Source organism: Xylocopa sonorina, chromosome 8 (assembly GCF_050948175.1).
Source record: "Xylocopa sonorina isolate GNS202 chromosome 8, iyXylSono1_principal, whole genome shotgun sequence".
NCBI lineage: Eukaryota > Metazoa > Arthropoda > Insecta > Hymenoptera > Apidae > Xylocopa > Xylocopa sonorina.
The window spans coordinates 9,457,812-9,475,502 of NC_135200.1; the positions used below are offsets into that span (position 1 = coordinate 9,457,812).

The 17,691-nt window shown below is 43.9% G+C and overlaps 2 protein-coding genes across 3 annotated transcripts in view; both read left to right on the forward strand.

Moving 5' to 3' along the window:
* Rho-6 (serine protease rhomboid 6) overlaps positions 1–17,134 on the forward strand; it is a 117,575-nt gene extending 100,441 nt beyond the window's left edge. The window contains exons 2-5 of one of the 2 annotated variants that reach the window (XM_076900023.1): positions 7,136–7,400; positions 15,745–15,915; positions 16,307–16,462; positions 16,729–17,134. In XM_076900023.1, coding sequence (XP_076756138.1) covers positions 7,146–7,400; positions 15,745–15,915; positions 16,307–16,462; positions 16,729–17,049 — 903 coding nt within the window. In that variant the 5' untranslated portion in view covers positions 7,136–7,145 and the 3' untranslated portion in view covers positions 17,050–17,134. The remainder of the gene's footprint in view (positions 1–7,135; positions 7,401–15,744; positions 15,916–16,306; positions 16,463–16,728) is intronic. The other variant, XM_076900024.1, reaches the window with a different exon arrangement.
* The window catches only part of LOC143426505 (uncharacterized), a 185,253-nt gene that overhangs the window by 100,013 nt on the left and 67,549 nt on the right, over positions 1–17,691 (forward strand). The gene's annotated exons all lie outside the window — the stretch shown is intronic.

The following is a 17,691-nucleotide window of genomic DNA, read 5'->3' on the forward strand; positions in this document are numbered from 1 at the left end:
AGCTGTTTCAACAGACGAACATCTACAAGAATTTAAAACAAACACAAATTTACAAAATCAGCGATATCATAAATTAATTCATTGTTTCACGAATTTCTCATAGCCTCGAGATCACTCTAAAGCTTCGCAAATAACTCGCATAAACGACATTGAATTCCATTACTCGCGAGGCATAAAACAGAAATTACAATTAACAGCGGCCGCCATAGAAACAGGCTGAAACTCCATCAAACGATATAATATACGCGGGTGTATAAATTAATTACGCGCGTGGAATCGTTTGTTTCGTACGCGTAACGGTAGAATGTGCCCTGTTAAAGTACCCGACTGCCCAGCAATTAGGAGCGAATGTTCGACTGCGGTGTCGCAGGGCGGAGGATACGTTAAAATTAACCGCGCAAAGTTGCGGCGCAGAGGGGAGAAACGCGCCTGGCCCGCTCTGATCAATCGATGTTTGTCGTATCTACACCGGATATGTGCATTTCCCGCGGTGTTTGCGCTTGACAATCGGCGGCCGAATAACATTTGTGTCCGGAGCTAGAAATGGACCAGAATCGGCGATATGCAGATGCGCCAGCAAATTCGTATCGCTACGCGTACACCATAGTGCCTAGAAACCCTCCTCTTACTCGATTCTTCTATCATCAACGCAGAAATTCTTCGCACGAATCGTTTCAAAAATTTTTGTACATGAAGAAATGAAGAAATGGGATGTAAGAATTTTTACTCGCACTCTAAGTCAATTTTATTGTATATTTTTGTTTGTCTTCTTATATTTAAAGTGGAACTGAAACAGAGACGATTTGGTATTTACGATACTCGCACTCTGGGTCAATTTTATTGTATACTATTGTTCGTCTTCTTATATTTAAAGTGAAACTCAAAAAGAGACGCTGTAGTATTTACGATACTCGCACTCTGAATCAATTTTATTGTATACTCTTGTTCGTCTTCTTACATTTAAAGTGAGACTGAAACAGAGACGCTTTAGTGTTTAAGTTAATTTTATTGTACACTCTTGTTCGTCTTCTTATATTTGAAGGGAAACTCGAAAAGGGACGATTTGGTATTTACGATACACGCACGATCTGAAACGAGCACGGTGGGCTCTAAGCGAAAATGAAACTGCCCCGCGAAATGAAAATTAGATCGTCGAGGCGGTTGGTCTTGGTTCGGTCTAGAGACAGGGTAAAATTGGTTAAAATTGCTTCAACTACGGAATGCGGTTTCAGCGACGATAGACCGAGGCGAACTCGATTAGCGAGCAGGCCGAAGTGGGCCACGAACCCCTCTCGCTGGGGCTCCACTTCGGAAGTGTTTGCAATTTGCTTGCGTCGCGACGAGTCTTGGGGGAGGAAAAAATCGCGACGCTCGGTGAGTTATCGAGCACCCCGCGTGCTTACTTGGTGATAGCTCGCTCGCATAAATTTCTTTTACTACCGCCACATATTGCTGTTCCCCAGTAATTTTCTGTCCGAAGACTTACGACTCGCGCTAATTGTCGAATATTTCGCGCGACTTTCTCTGTCGACGCGAGTTTCTCTCATTGTCGCACTCTCGTTCGATTTTTGCTCAGCTTCTTCGTCAACAAAATGCAATTTTTAGGATATTTTTAGAAAATTTAGCAACCTTTTAACTATCATGGATTATCGTTTTATTAAAATGAAGAGTTTCCCTGTCGAAACGAGTTTCTTTCACTGTCGCACTCTCGTTCGATTTTTGCTCAGTTTCTTCGTCAACAAAATGCAATTTTTAGGATACTTTAATAATGTTTTATTATAGAAAATTTAGCAACCTTTCAACTATCATGGATTATCGTTTTACTAAAATTAAAAGAAAGGCTAGAAGATTGCAGAAATGCAAAAATTTAATCGAGAAATGTAGCAAACATAGAGCAAGCTCGATGCAAATCGAAACACTTTCCTTGGAAATAATTGGCGAAGATTCTCTCAGCGACTCGTTTATTCAATCGTTCGCGCAGGTTATCGATTGTCGTCTACTTTAGAAATCGGTCACAGTTTCGTCCGAGGATCGTTCAGAGGAACGTCCGTGGCGAGTCGCGACGCTAACGATTCGTGGAACGAAAATTAGCGAAACGACGGCGCTCAGCGCCCTGTCGACGGTGGCGATTTTGATTTGGGATTTCGGTGGTCGCCGCGAAGGCCTCGCGACAGAAAGTCGATAGGAACCTCGGTGAAAATTAATGAACCAATCGTGTGTAGCCCAGCGCCGTGAGAGCCGCTGGAATAATTAATGATCCTGTTATTTGTAGTTCCTTCGACCCGCATCGAGTCCCCCTCGGTTTTTCCGGACGGACCGCTGGTTTTCGAATAGCTCGAGCTGTTTGACAAATCGAGACCGCCTCTGATAAACTTGTTACGCTTCTGTCTCGACAAATCGCGGATAATTTCGCTCTTCTATTTACGTTTCTGTATTATTCACTTTAGCATTCGATAGATAACAGAAAAGTCAAAGTTTCGATAATTTTTATTAATTATTGCAGTATCGAGACCGCCTCTGATAAACTTGTTACGCTTCTGTCTCGACAAATCGCGGATAATTTCGCTCTTTTATTTACGTTTCGACATGATTCGCGATAGCATTCGATAGATAACAGAAAAGTCGAAGTTTCGATAATTTTTGTTAATTGTTGCAGTACAATTTGAAGGCAAACAGAGAGAGGGGTGGCGATAACTTTAGTCGAGAGGGTTAGAGATTTATTCGAGTGCGGAATTAGAGTAGGGCAATGGAAGGTTTATATAGAAAACAGTCGGAAGTTCTAAAAATGTTCGCTTTGAAAGCGGCATCGGTCGGTTTGGCCTCTGTTCCTCATGAATTGCTAAACTTTCCCGAAGTCGTAACTCCGCTCTAGCGGTTATTTTCTCAAAGTATTATTCATCGCCTTGCCCGCCTCCTATATTAAAGCCCGCTGCGCGAAATTCTAACGTCCGCGTGCTTCTAAACCGGCTAGTAAGTATCGACCTGTTCCATGTTTATTTAAAAGTCTATCAGACGGGGAGAGTGAATAGTTGGGCCGCTCGAAAATTAAACTAACCGAGCATCGTCCTGCTGAGTGGAAAGTTTCGCGTTCGCGCGTCCCACCAAAGAAACCGGCTGCGATCGGCCATTTTGCAGTCAACCAATTAAACTACGATATCATCCGACGTGTTATTAAAAAATATATGTTCCACGTTATCGCGATAAAATAGATTGCAAAATTCCATTTGCGACTCGTAGACAATAGTGAAATAAAATTAAATCGATCGATGTTTGAAGAACATATAATATCCTGGAACGATCAGAAAATTACCAGAAAACGAATATCGCTTTACGAAAAGAAACATCGATACCCAGAGAATAAAATAATATCTAAAAAAAACTACATTTTTCGAAGGTAATCCATCGCCTCTGCGCAAATACCATGGTTTATACTGGATCCAATAAAAAACAATATCAAACCAGTCGTAGAATATTAAAACGCCGCTGGAAAAATCGTTGGAATTATTAAAAAAAAAAAAAAAAAAAAAAATAGAATAAAATAAAATAAATATCGAGGAATATTAAAAAAGTTCTGCGTATTATTAAAAAGCGATGCGTGGATGTAAAAAAAAAAAAACAGAAAAAAAAACGTGGAAAGAATATTTCACTTCTGCTGGAACAGATCCAACGACCGACGATACCATCGTAAGACTAATCACGAGAGGCAGCCGAGTTCCGCGCGACGGGAATGCGAGGAGAGGCTCGTCACGCGTCGAGGAGCAGCCAGGGCGACTTTGCTCGCGAGCGATCGCTGGTGATCGAGCACGCCGCGGTCATTGACGTGCGACGGGTGCAGCCGCATTGTTCTTCGTCGTTCTGGGTGCCTGGGCGAGGCCTTAATTAAGCCGCACCCCGCGCGCGCGTTCGATTTCCACGCCTAAACGCCCGTTACGTTGATTACACGCGTGGTCCCGCATTTCATCCCTTTGCGGATCGAGCGATCTCTTTCGTTCGCTCGCGAGGGGATCGTCCAATTTCCCACGCATCTGTTCTTCTCCCTTTTCTTGTTGACTCGACATTTTTCAGGCGAATCCTCTAGGGTGCTGTTTATCATGATTGTTTCAATGAAAAGAAATTTATTTGAAACTATCTTCGTGCTTTTACGATTGAATGAGTCTGTCGTTAGAAAATAGAAGTCTTCGTTGAATATTAATGAATGGAACAAAATGGAACGATGGTACACGAATATCTGCACAAATATTGCTCGATGTTGAATTGCTTAAAACGTGTAAATGTTGGATAAATTGAAACAGACATTTCGCAGCGATTGAATTACTTGCATAAACGCAAGCAAACGGTAATAGACGATTCGTGGGGACGAAATTTTCAACGTCAAATATAACCCACGTAACCTCGAAATTTGGAATAACCGCGCTAGCCGGACAGTTTATAATAAAACAGTCCATTCGACGTTTCAATCTGCCTCGCGTTAATCCACCGCGGTGCCCCGTAATTGCATCAACGTCGTCGTAACCGGGGGTACATCGTAGCTGAAAAAGTGCCCTTTCGAGAAAGGGGCGAACAACGTGGCACTTGCGCCGCGCGACGTAACCAGAAATTAAAATTCACAGCTACTGAATGTTAAAAAAACTGCGTCCCCCGTTCGTCTAGGGGCCGAGCGAAATGAAAGCCGCGCGATTAACGTGACGAGGGGTGGGCGAGAGAGAGAAAAAATGGACGACGACGCCTGGCCGTTCTCCACCCTCTACCAGCGCGCGGAATTCATTTACAGCGGGGTGGACGAGGATGAAAAGAGGCAGGACGATGCCAGAACGACCGCAACGCGATCATTTATCAACGAAACGAAACGATACCCGTTACAATAATGAACTTCGAACGCAGTGTCGCGTTGTCTCGCGGTCGATCTACGCGATCTAGAAAATGGCACATCCAAAGTGACAAGACTGGAGTGGACTCGCGATTTTTCGTCTTCATGGTCTCTGCGTTTCAACTGAGATAAATCAATCACGATAAGTTACAATAATGAACTTCGAACGCAGTGTCGCGTTGTCTCGCGGTCGATCTACGCGATCTAGAAAATGGCACCCCAGATTGACAAGACCTGCGTGCACTCGCGATTATTCTTCACAGTCTCTACATTTCAAGTGAGATAACTCGATCACGATAAGTTTGGCAAGACTGAAGTGGACATTGATTCCACTGTAGCCTCACGATTTTCCATCTTCATGGTCTCCGCGTTTCAAACGACTAATTTAATCGTGATTAGTTTCCCTGTGATTAGAGTCACTCGTCATAGAGTTCTCCAATAAAAAAATAGTAGCAAAGAGCATGAAGATGTTAAAGCGTTCGCTCAAGATCCTTGCTGGTCGAAAGTCGATCGAACTCGACCAATAGCCGAGCGCGCGCGGAGAAGACAGAGCGGAAGGGTTGCGAAACGAAGCAGGATCGTCTGGTCCCGCGGAGGGTGAGGCGAGGACCGCTCGCAAACTCGACTCTCGCCCCAATAATTCAGAGGCAAATTCTATGGTGGCCCGACAACACGGGTCGAACAAAGACCGCTGGCGGACACGGACAAAGGGGTCACCAGGATTGACCCCAACGAAAGTTCTCCTCGTCCGCGCGACGCGCAGCCCCGTGTCCTCCGCATCCCTGTACTTGGCGCGGCCAGAGATAAATGAACGCGTGCAGCTGTGACTGGATTAAAGAGCCCGGGCCCACGGTGCTCCCTCGACTCGCGTCGAGTGTGCACGCGCGTTTCCCAACGCGCCAAGGCGGGATCGCCTCGGAAACGGCGAAATTTCTGTGGCCAACTCTCTTTTGAGGATCGAAAACGATGACTGCTGCTCTTTTTTTCTCTTTTTTTTTCATTTTACGCGCGGTGTTTAACTTTCTGCCGTGGCGGCTTTGAGAGCGCGCGCGTTCAGTGTTGGGCGATGGTGTTGGTGCGTGGATTGGTGACGGGTTTATTTCCTTGCTATTCTTTGGATTTTTTTTTTTCTTATTTTAGCAGATATTTGGATGTGAATATAGAGAACGAAGAGTTTCTAGCTTTTTATTTGTGTATCGTATATTTCTATTTTTCCTTTGAGATCTTCGATTTTTCGCGCAGACGTTCGAGAAATTCCAAGATATGGGGAAAGTTTGGGAAATTTCAAGGATTTAAATATAAAATGTACAGGGCATCGTTTTCCTCGCGCGAGGAAATATTGGCAATCTATTTTTACTTTAAAGTTCAATCTTCCGGCTAGCAGGGAATCTTTAGAGCACTTTAGAATCGGATAGACTTATCCTCCGAAGCTCGAAAGTTCGCGGAAGCTCCTTAGAGGCACGCAAACTCGACACAGAAAGTTCTCTGTTTGCAGGCTCAGAGTCAAAAAGGCTCTCTTTCCTCAAACTCAAGGTTAAAAGCTTTGCTCTTTAAATCTCAGTATTAAACAGCTCCGCCGCGCTGTAGGCGTTCGTTGTTGGACGAACTTAAGGAAATAAAACCATTCCTATAAAAGTTGAAGATTCCAAATTTTTCATTCAGCCTCGATTAATAACTTCGCCTCTTATCCTTGATCCTGTACGCTTGATGAACGAATTCTAACATTTCCACTTATCTGATCAATTATTCAGCAAGAACTTTTCTCGTATCTAAAAACTTATAGATAACAAACTAAACCTTAAAGGAAGCAACTTTTAACAAAGTCCTTCAAATTTCTCCAACTTCTCGTCCTGCACCAAATCTTCTCAATTACAAAATAGAGATAAAATTCCATATTTCTCTCCACAATCTCAAATAACAATGATGATAGTAATATTGACACGCTTATTAGAGCAGAATCAGAAAGGTTAACAGAAAACATTGTATAAAGCGTAAGAACTTTGTTTTGAGGGGGATGATTAATGAAAATCCGTTGGTCCACAGGCAGACCAACATGGACGCAATTTTTAACAAAGTCCTTCAAATTTCTTCAACTTCTGGTCCTGCACCAAATCTCCTCAATTACAAAATAGAGATAAAATTCCATATTTCTCTCCACAATCTCAAATAACAATGATAATAGTAATTAAAGGTTAACAGAAAACATAGCATAAGGCGTAAGAACTTTGTTTCGAGGGGGATGATTAAAGAAAATCCGTTGGTCCACAGGCAGACCAAGATGGACGCAGAGGCAGCGCTGCTGGAGAACTCACCGACACTGTCGACGATCTCGTCGGATTGCACCGACACGACGTACTCGGGGCCAGGGTCGCCCTATTCCCCGGAATCGCCGATCATCGTCACCCTCTCGTACAAGAAGAGAAAGGATGACGAGGTCACGCCCCGACCTACGCCCAGGCACCCGCTGCCGCCCAGGAAGCCCAACTTCCGGATACGACCGCCCTACCTTATGATCTGCATCAGCATCATAGAGGTGAGCCTTGCAAATTGATTTACACTGGGGCCACTCTGTTATCCGAGTTAACAGCCACCCCCCCAAAAGTGGTCGGTTTAACGCGATGGCGCAACAACGGCCACGCTATTCGATTTTACTCGCGCACAGGTTATGTAGACGGAAGTGCGGCTACGAGGAATTTATGTTTGTTCGTAACTTCGTAAGGGGATGATTAACAGGAATTTTTTTATGTTTTTTTTATTTTTATCAGATATATTTCGTGGACTCGTGAAAGAAAATTGCTGTGTTCGAGTGTCGTACTAATTGCATTTCTTTGATTTTGTTTGGCTAATTGTAGGTATTAGCGTAAATTGAGGTGGTGTATTTAAAATCCAACGCTTCTCGCGTGATACTAATACTCTCGTATTTGCGTACGCAGCTCTCTCTAATTTAATTCTCTAAAAGGTACCATTCTAAAAATCCCGGAACAATTGCGCTAGAAAATTTATAGCGGCCATAAACTATAGCATAAGAATGGAATCTCTCTCTGTATGTACGCGTACCAAACAGTATAGAACGAATTAAATTGGTCCTCCTCTGCGATCGTGCACTAGCGAACGATTGCAGTTTCTCGCTGTTGGTATAAAAAGGGGTGCGATTTTCAAATTGCGCGTGATCTCTGATCGCCAAGAGATTGAGACGAATGAACGTGAGCGTCAGTGAATAACAGGTTGTTTTACACAAATTTTAAAGCGTTCGTGATTTATGGCCAGGGGGATATTAAAGTGAGCCGAAAGTTGAAATTAGGGTAATTCGTTTGGAGAATGCAGGTGTTTTTGCGCCATTCGCGAAATTCATCGAAAGGCTTCTTGCGATTGGATCGCAAAGTACGATCGAGATTAATTAACTTTGGAACGAAAATTATTTCGTACGATTCGGTATACCCGCGACTGGAAATTAATACGAGGGTATTTAAAGGTAAACCGGTTGAAGGAAAAAGAAAAGAGGACGTAAACGACTGCGAGGACGTTTAAATTAAAGAAAGCCGGAATGGAGTCGCGATGAAGAGTCTCGAACTGTTTAGTCACAAAAGTTCTCCGTTTGTTTTCCTCGGGGGACATACCTTCAGAGGATCCCGACAAATTAAAGATTAATCTCGCGATAAAGTTTTAATCTCCAGCGGGCAGAACTGCCGCGGCAGTTTTTTCTGCCCCTCGTATCGAGATAAATGGACCGAGGACCTAAGAGAAGCGTCTTCGTTCCTCGAGCGCTTAATTTCGCATAATTAAAATGATTCATCGTTAAATTGCTGCGATATAAACGAGCGTTCCATTTCCAGAAAGATTCAATCTCTGACTAAAAAAAATGAACAAATAAAATAAAGCCCTATTTCAACCCTGCGCAACTGAAACCCTAAACTGAACAATTTCATAGCATCAAAATTAAATATTCCAAATGAATACTCATCAACACTTTATTTTTCTATATCTGAATACTATAACAGAATTATTTTATCAACCTTTAACTCCAACCCCCATCAGAGACACTCTTATCGATACTAAACCTTCTCCTCCACGTAAAAATGTAGAAAATCAATTTTTCTATATCTAAATACTATAACAGAATCGTTGTATCAACCCTTAACTCCAACCCTCATCAGATACTCTTATCGATACTAAACCTTCTCCTCCACGTAAAAATGTAGAAAATCAATTTTTCTATATCTAAATACTATAACAGGATTATTTTATCAACCCTTAACCTCCAAACCCCATCAGACACTCTTATCGATACTAAACCTTCTCCTCCAGGTAGAAATGTAGAAAATCCAAAAATCACGTATTCAGAAGGAATGCAGGAGATATCTCGAGCTGGTGGTGGTTCCTCGAGGGTTGAAACGGAGAACTGCTCGCGGATTCTCGGGGCTGGTTGGAGGGCCGCTCGTCCGAGCTCGAAAAATTTCCCATTAGCCGAGGTAATGCGTCGCGTAGCCGTGCTGCTGGGACAAGGACGACGGTGGCCGATGGGGAATCTCTCTCAATTATTCGCACGAGTTCACGGACGAGGAATATCGTAGCGGTATTTCGAGAAACTCGAGCCAGAACGACTTGGAAAGAAACGGAAGGGGATGGAAAAAAAGAAGGGCGGACGGGGAGGCTCGCCACGGTCTTTTTCTCGCTTCCACGGTTCTTTCAACGGGATTCCTCTCTTTGGCTCGATGATAATTCCGGCAGAGCTTAGTCGAGCGCTTCCGGTGGCTGGTAGCTACGAGCGGCGAGTTAAACGCCGCCCTTCTTTTCCGCCACTTTCCTCCAATAGAACAGAAGTTAACGCTGTCGACGGGGTTAATGAAACGGCGTCGAGCCTGATCGCTGACTGAGAGAATGCGAGCTGGCTCTGTTGGGTGCTTCTGGCCGCTGGAATTTCGAATCTCCTGATCTTCATCCCCTCTGAATTATCGCGATTCTTCGTATTGGAGAACAGTCTGAAATTTGGATTTTCTGATACAGATTAATTTCATTCAATTCGTGTATACGTCTTTGGTTCGAATTCGTGATTCATCAGGCTTTTTTCTTTTTAATGAATACACCAATTGTTGCTGAAATTCGCACCACTGGTCGAATAACGCGTACGAAATTGAACAAATCGGAAAGCAACGTGAGAGAATGCGAGTCTCGTGGAATTTCGAATCTCCTGATCTTCATCCCCTCTGAATTATCGCAATTCTTCGTATTGGAGAACAGTCTGAAATTTGGATCTTCTGATACAGATTAATTTCATTCAATTCGTGTATACGTCTTTGGTTCGAATTCGTGATTCATCAGGCTTTTTTCTTTTTAATGAATACACCAATCGTCGTTGAAATTCGCACCACTGGTCGAATAACGCGCGCAAAATTGAACAAACTGGAAAGCAACCGGGTCGTCGCGAATTACCCTTTAATTAAAGCGTTCAACCAGCTTCTAATTCGTTCTTCGCTTGTCTGAAAACGTGCACTTTATCCTGATCACACGTTTCAGATAACCGCGGATCTCTAGCGCGACCATCGAACATTTTTACCAAAATGCACGCGTCCCAATGGGGAGGGTGGATCCAAAATCGCGGAAAATTCACGCTCTTCCGGCAATTAAATGGAATTCCACGCGAGGATCCCTCCATCCCTCTGTCTTTCGCGCTGGTTCAGATCAGAATTCCACGAGTGGCCGATTCGTCGAAAAACGGGGCTGAAATCTAATCGTGGCGCGCGTCCATTTTCGCGCGATTAAACGAACGATAACGCTTACCAGCCGTGGCTCTAATGAAAACGCTGAGATAGCGGACACGCTGACGGCATCCGGTTGAAACCTGGCCGAAAACCCGACTTCCGTTTCGGTAATAATCGCGGTTTGTTATGTGCGCGTCGTCCCAGCCACGCGGATCGCGATAGGATAATGAACGTGATAAATCAGACGAGGGTAGCGAGGGGTGGTAAATAAAACTCGTTGGAGAACGCTGATGAATGAATCACGTTGTGAACCTCGCCAGAAAGGGTGAAAACCGTCTGAGAATCGACGCTGATCGTTCAACGTTGATCGTTGCAGTCGAAACTAGAGGATTGCACCCTGAAATGGGGTTGAAAGTGGTGAATTTTTAATTTACAGACGAAAGAGTGCAATTTTGAGTTAGTGGAATTGTGATTTATGTTTCATGGTAGAAATTTCAATTCGTGAAGAACTAAGGGATGAAATTTTGAAGATTCTAATGTAGAGGTGGTAGAAACGTCCTAGGGTTGAAGGTGGTGAATTCTTAATTTACAGTCGAAAGAGTGCAATTTTGAGTTAGTGGGATTTTGATTTATGTTTCGTGATAGAAATTTTAATTCGCGAAGAACCAAGGGGTGAAATTTTGAAGACTCCAATGGAGGGCTGGTAGAAACGTCCAATCTATATAATCCATATAAAACGATCGGATTTAAAATCGCAGGGGAATGTAACGGTGATAGTAAAGCGACAGTGAACGCTCTCGGGGCTAATGAAACGCGCAGATACGACGAGGCAATACGGGGTGGATAGTCGATCGTTTTACCCTGCTGGAACGATTTCCTTCGAACCGAAGAGAAATGTAATAAAATATCCGATACGTAGAGAATGAAATGATCGCTTAGCAGATATTTCGAGGCTATAACATCCCCCGATTCACTGGTAAAATCATTCTAATCTACCCCTTTAACTACCCCTCAATTTTCTCATTTTACATTCGCATGTATCGATAATAGAAAAATATTTTCGTACTATTTTTGTAAACACTATTCAACAAATTTTTCCTTTCACCTCTGATTCTTCTCTTTAATCGTCTCAAACGAATCGTCAGGATCGTCTGGCAAACTACGCGAGTGCGTAACTCCACCCCTGTTTCGCGAAGGGCTTCGTCAGTTGCCCCTGACAATCAGCGTCACATTGTGCACAGACCCTTGACTGTCCTCAACGTTCTGTTACATTCTGCAACTTCGATTCCCCATCAAACTTGACGACACCCCGCAAGCATCTCTCAGGTGTCTCGTGAGTTTCGTGCAAGATGTCCTCCTGCTCGTAGGAAGATCGATATACACCCATAACTCGATGTATGCACGTGGTACGTATGGTGTGGAGCGTTCGATTATTATTTGAAAATTTTGTTACGCGACTCGCAATAATGTTTCCGTGCGATTAACCAGAGCCACTTAAATTGCATCTCGCGAGAGGAACGCAGCCATTTTTTTCAGCCGTTGAACGCGCTCGGCTGGTATAAAATTTTATAGTTGAACAGAGATCGACGAGAAATATGCGATTCGTATCCGGCGCTTGTTTCCGCGGGCGTTCGATGGTTTATGATTTATTTAATGGGAAAAATCGTTTACTGGTACACAGCACCAATCCGCGACCTTTACCGTTCTGTCGAGCGATCCAATGCCTCAAGGATGGTAGCCGCTGTTATTTTTTTTTTTTTTTTTGTTTCTTCTCGCACGCAAACCTTCCCTCGCGTCGCGAAAATAAAAGTTGACGATAAAAGAGTGAAAAATTGCAACAGAAATAAAACATCGGGGTTTGATGTTTCTGTAGAGCGCTCTGAACGAACAATATTTTGAACCGTGTAACAGTAGAACCCTTGAATATCGCGTGATCGAAATTTTTAATGTAACATCGCGTAATTTGACGGTGATAAAGAGCACGTAAATTGATCCAGGGAACAGTAATATTTATATTTTTTCACTAGAAATGGCATTATTTAATACTTTAATTCCAGCACAGTTCCACCAGCTTTTAATCCAATCGAGGCTCCCTGAAATCCCGTAAACACGCGGGAAATTTCGAATTTATTACCTCGAATGATTGGATTGCAGGGATAATCCGGTCCCCGTAAAACCGGCGGCCAGTCAAATCGAGAGAAATCGTTCGATAACGAGAGGATTCCTATGGCCTGACAATTATTCGCCCCTCCGCAACGTGATCCAGCTTTGACTTGAAAGAGAGGAATGAAATGAAATGAAATGGAAAAAAAAATAAAAAAAAAAATAAAAAGCAAGAAGAACGAAAACGATCGATGTCCTCGATTTTGGCCGCGGATGTTTTGACGTCGGAATTTATTCGTCGACCGTGGGCGATAAATAATTTTGACGAACAATTTCGCTGGAGGAGACCAGCTCGCGGCGGTGCGATCGCTCGAATAATTGGAAAAGCTGTTTATTGGCGTACACGGTGGCCGTTTTATACGCGGTGAGACTCGTGATCGCGCAAGGATCGTTTGAGACCCGCCATTTGTATTCACATATGCGTTATTAAATTCTTTCGCTGGTAAAGTCGCGATTTATTCTTATGGAAATTTATTGCGCATCCCTCGTGAAAGATGAATGACACTGAGCGTAATTGGTCGAGGAGATAGATCGAGCCACGGAATAAAGGAATCATGAGAAATGAAGAGAAATGTACGTTTCGAAAGATTTTTTTAGTAAACGTATCAAGATGGATTGTTAAGCAAATTGATTCGCGAAGACAGATCTTCAGACTGTCTACATTCGATAGAGGTAGTTTAATCTTAGAAATTTAAATAAAAATTGCAATCGTAGCTAATTGTAATCCAATAAGTTACGCTGACATCGAAATTGAAACTGAGACGGAAATCAGAGACAAATCGATTTAGTAATTTCCTCTTCGAATCTCACTTCGCTGCTATTTTCACATTGATCGTTCGAGATTTTAGATATTCTTGAACAGTCCCACTTCTAAAATAACCACACACCATACGACTACCCTAATTCATACATTAAATTCCTACAATTTCCACTTAAAAAGCTATCCTCTAAAAAAGAACTTCAAATCCAGCTGCAATAATCTATCTCCTCTGACTCATTAACTAATCTCTCTCCAACTTAAAAGCATCCAAAGCTAATCTAACCACAAAATAACAAGTAACGCGAATTCTAAAATAAAAAAGACCCAAAATTCATTTAAAAAAAATCTCTGTGGCCCAAGAAACCGTGCTCTAAAATAAGAAATGATTTGAGAAGCTCTCGATCGGCCGTGCGCCGTTCTCCAAAATGGCGAGCGCCGCGGCTGAAAGACTCGCGGCGCTCGTAAAAAGGGGGCGACATAAAAATGGATGGCCATGAAAGGGGGCAGCCAGCCTGGCCCGAAAAGCGTCGTATCCGCGCGGCTGGGTGATTTACACGGTGAGGAAACGTCGCGAGCTGAGACGCGAACACGTCCGAGCAAATGTAAAAAGAAACGCTTCTGGCTGGCGGCAGGCGAAAAGATTGCGGGATGGGAAAGAATTGGTACGATTTGTGGCTGAACGATCCCTTGGCGTAAGTCGTAAGTCTTGGCTAAACTGCCGTGTAAATATGCGGCTTGAAAATTGCCACGAATGCTTTGATGTATGGCTACATATTTACGTGTGTGTGTGTGTGGTTGAATTTCTGGTTTCGTGGATGGTTTGAGAGAGCAAGGACTCTCTGAGCGATACGTCAAGGGGTGGGTTTGCAATAGATTGTTGAATGGTGTTTTTAAAAATCATCAGTCGTTGCAGAGGAATGTTTAAATCAAAATTACACTGTGTTCTTTTAAATAGAAAACTACATATGTACGTGTTGTATGTGTAGTTGAATTTCTGGTTTCGTGGATGGTTTGAGAGAGCAAGGATTCTCTGAGCGATACGTCGAGGGGTGGGTTTGCAATAGATTGTTGAATGGTGTTTTTAAAAATCGTCCATCGTTGCAGAGGAACGTTTAAATCAAAATTACACTGTGCTCTTTTAGATAGAAAAAAAATTGCAAACGATGCGATAAGTATAAATTAATCGTGGGTGGTTTTTAAGATAACGTCCTTCTCTCGTTTGCGTACGCGATTATCATCGACGATAATACTCGCATATTCGGATCGTTTATTATTTAGAATCTGGCTACGGGCGCGGTTTATTCGGCATTAAATAAGCAGTTTTGATTAATTACCATTTCGCCTGGTCGAATTTCCATACGCGGATGGAATTAATTATTCGTTAGATTGTACGCCGATAATGTGCACTCGAGTTTTTGCCTTTACCGTCCGGTCAGCCATCGAATTTCTATGAATAAATGCATCGAGCGCGCCCTTTTTTATACAAATTATAATAATTGCCGGCAATTTCGCGGGCGAAATGGATAGCAATTTTTTTGCTGCGACCCCGTCCACCGTTTCGATGTTCTTACGGTCGCCGATTATTTTGTGCAAATTGTATGCAGGTTATATTAAACGCCGCGATGGATTAATTAATGTCGCGTTGATATTGTATATTAAATTGCGCACGATATTATCGGCGGCTAGAAGGTTGATTTCGATACTCTGTCATCGATATTCTCAGCCTCGTCTCCAATTAACATACGCGTGCATCTGCTTTCCATTTTCGAGCATCTTCCTCGTTTCAAACAACCATTTAACTACGCTCGACAATAAATTCCACCTGCCCATCTGTGATTCCGTTGCAAACTTTTATAAACACACGTGCGCATCTATTGTATATCCTATTTAATATTACAAAGTTTTCAGGATCAACGAATTGCGGTTACTAATTTGTGCATTAAAATCCCAGCTTATCGCGTTCGATTATTCACACAGACTACTTAAAATTACACAGTTTCTCGCTGAGCAGTTTTTAGATTTACGACAGGGTAATTGCTATTGAGAACCAAGAAACGTTAATCAATGTGGATAACAGAGAAAAGTGACGAGCCACCTGAGAACGCCACGCGAATGATTAAAATTCCACTTTCTCAGAAATAGCATTTGCCCCACGGGACTTGTCAGAAATTTGAACGTCGCGATCTCCAACAGGAGACTCGCAAAAGGTTATCGAACGATGCGAAACGATTAAAACGCGTTCTGGATGACGACAGATAGCCGTGCATTGCCTGGGAGACGAGGCGACGCTGCGCAGGTGGTTGGTCTACGACCCCCGTCAGAGGGTGCAGGGTTGGAGGTTCGCCTCGTACATGCTGCTGCACTCGAACGCGCTCCACCTTGCGTTGAACGTGGTCATCCAGCTGGTGCTGGCCACTCCGCTCGAGGTGAGTTGATCAGACTAATTGCCAGTCGTGGACCGCCCTCTTTTTCAACCCGCGAGCCGTACAGTTCGCCCCGCTGATCGATCCTCTGAAAGGGCTGCGAATCGACCGGAAACCACCGAACGCCTCGCTTCCGTCGCGGCCAGGCTGAACTTCTGATCGATTCGAAAAATTTCCTCGAACTCTGACCGCGATAGTCGAACTTTTCTCGATCGTTTCAATTATTTCAAACCGTAACGTTTCGTTCTCAGAGGCTCTCTAGAGCTCTGCTTGGAAAACCTTCGCGTTCCTCTGTATTTTTTGAATCAACGATAACGATTCGTCGCGAGTTCTACGATTGTGTAACAATGTAAAAGTTGTGGTATCGTGGAAAAGAATTTTTTAATGACCATAGGTGGAACAGGGTCGAATAGGAGTAGCAACTATTTATTTAGGTGGGGGTGTTTGTGGCGCCCTTGGAGCATCCCTGCTGCAACCGAGCCTCTTCCTCGTCGGTGCCTCAGCAGGTGTCTACGCTCTGCTCACCAGCCATCTCGCGCATCTCTACTTGGTGAGTTACAAGCACCCAAATCACTGAAATACAACTCACCAGAATTCTGCGACACTTTATTTCCATAAAATACCAACTCTCACTCTTTCTCGAGTCACCCCCTCGAAATACCACCCAACTCTCACTCTTTCTGGAGTCACCCCATCGAAACACCACCCATCTCTCCCTCTTTCTCGAGTCACCCCTTCGAAACACCACACATCTCTCATTCTTTCTCAAATCACCCCTCGAACTCCATCGCATACACCCCTTTTCTGAATTTCCAGTGCCACGGAGAGCTGCGTTACGCAGGCTGGCGTCTGGGCGCCGTGTTGCTGTTGGCCAGCGCGGACGTGGCGTCACTTCCGATACCAGCGCTCCTCGGCTGCGGCAGAGTCGGCTGGGCCGCCCACGTGGCTGGGGCCCTCGCTGGTCCTCTCCTTGGCCTGGCTGTGTTCCCAAATCAGAGCAAAAAAGACGCTCGCGGACGACGATTCGTCAGGTTCGTTCGCCTGCTGTCAGCCGTCAGCGTGATGCTGCTGGTGGTGGGCGCGATCCTTGGCAACGTCTACCTGATCGCGCTCCCCCAGCTCAGGAAGCCGTCCTGACAGAGGGTTAAGCTGCTCTTCAAGCTCTGCAGGCGGTCCTTCTTCATCGTCAAGATCAGAGAGGCCGCTGAGAGCGTGTTCGAGTAGGCGACGACCTGCAGCCGCGAAACGGAGGCTACTCGGTTGGATCGACGCGAGAAATTATTGCGAAGGGGTGGAACGTGGATGTCTGGATGAAGAGGAGGTCTTCGTGGACCTCGAGGGAGGAGGTGGACGAGTGTGCACTCGCTGGGAAGGACGTTGGTCGTTTCGAGTGATATGGACAGTTGGTTTGGTGGCTTGAGAGATTATGTGGATGGACAATCAGATCGAGAAGAAGGGTTGCTGAGGATCGATGAGTGGGTTGTTTGGAGGAACGATTGCAGATGGAATTCGTGGAAAATGGTGAATACGTTTTTCAGTAGGAATTGATACAACTGAAGTTATAAAGTTAGAACGAACAGTGGAGGTTAAGGAGGAAAGGAAATGAGAATTGTATATTACGTAAAGGAAGCTAATATAATTAAGATGCTTGTTGTATCTATAGTCGATAGCTAAGAGAAGAGCGAAGAGGAAAGTGCGTGTAACGATACTGAAAAGGTATCGTTGCAACGTCGAAGAACTCTGTACAACTGCAAAAAGAAGATTGCGCTATCACTAACA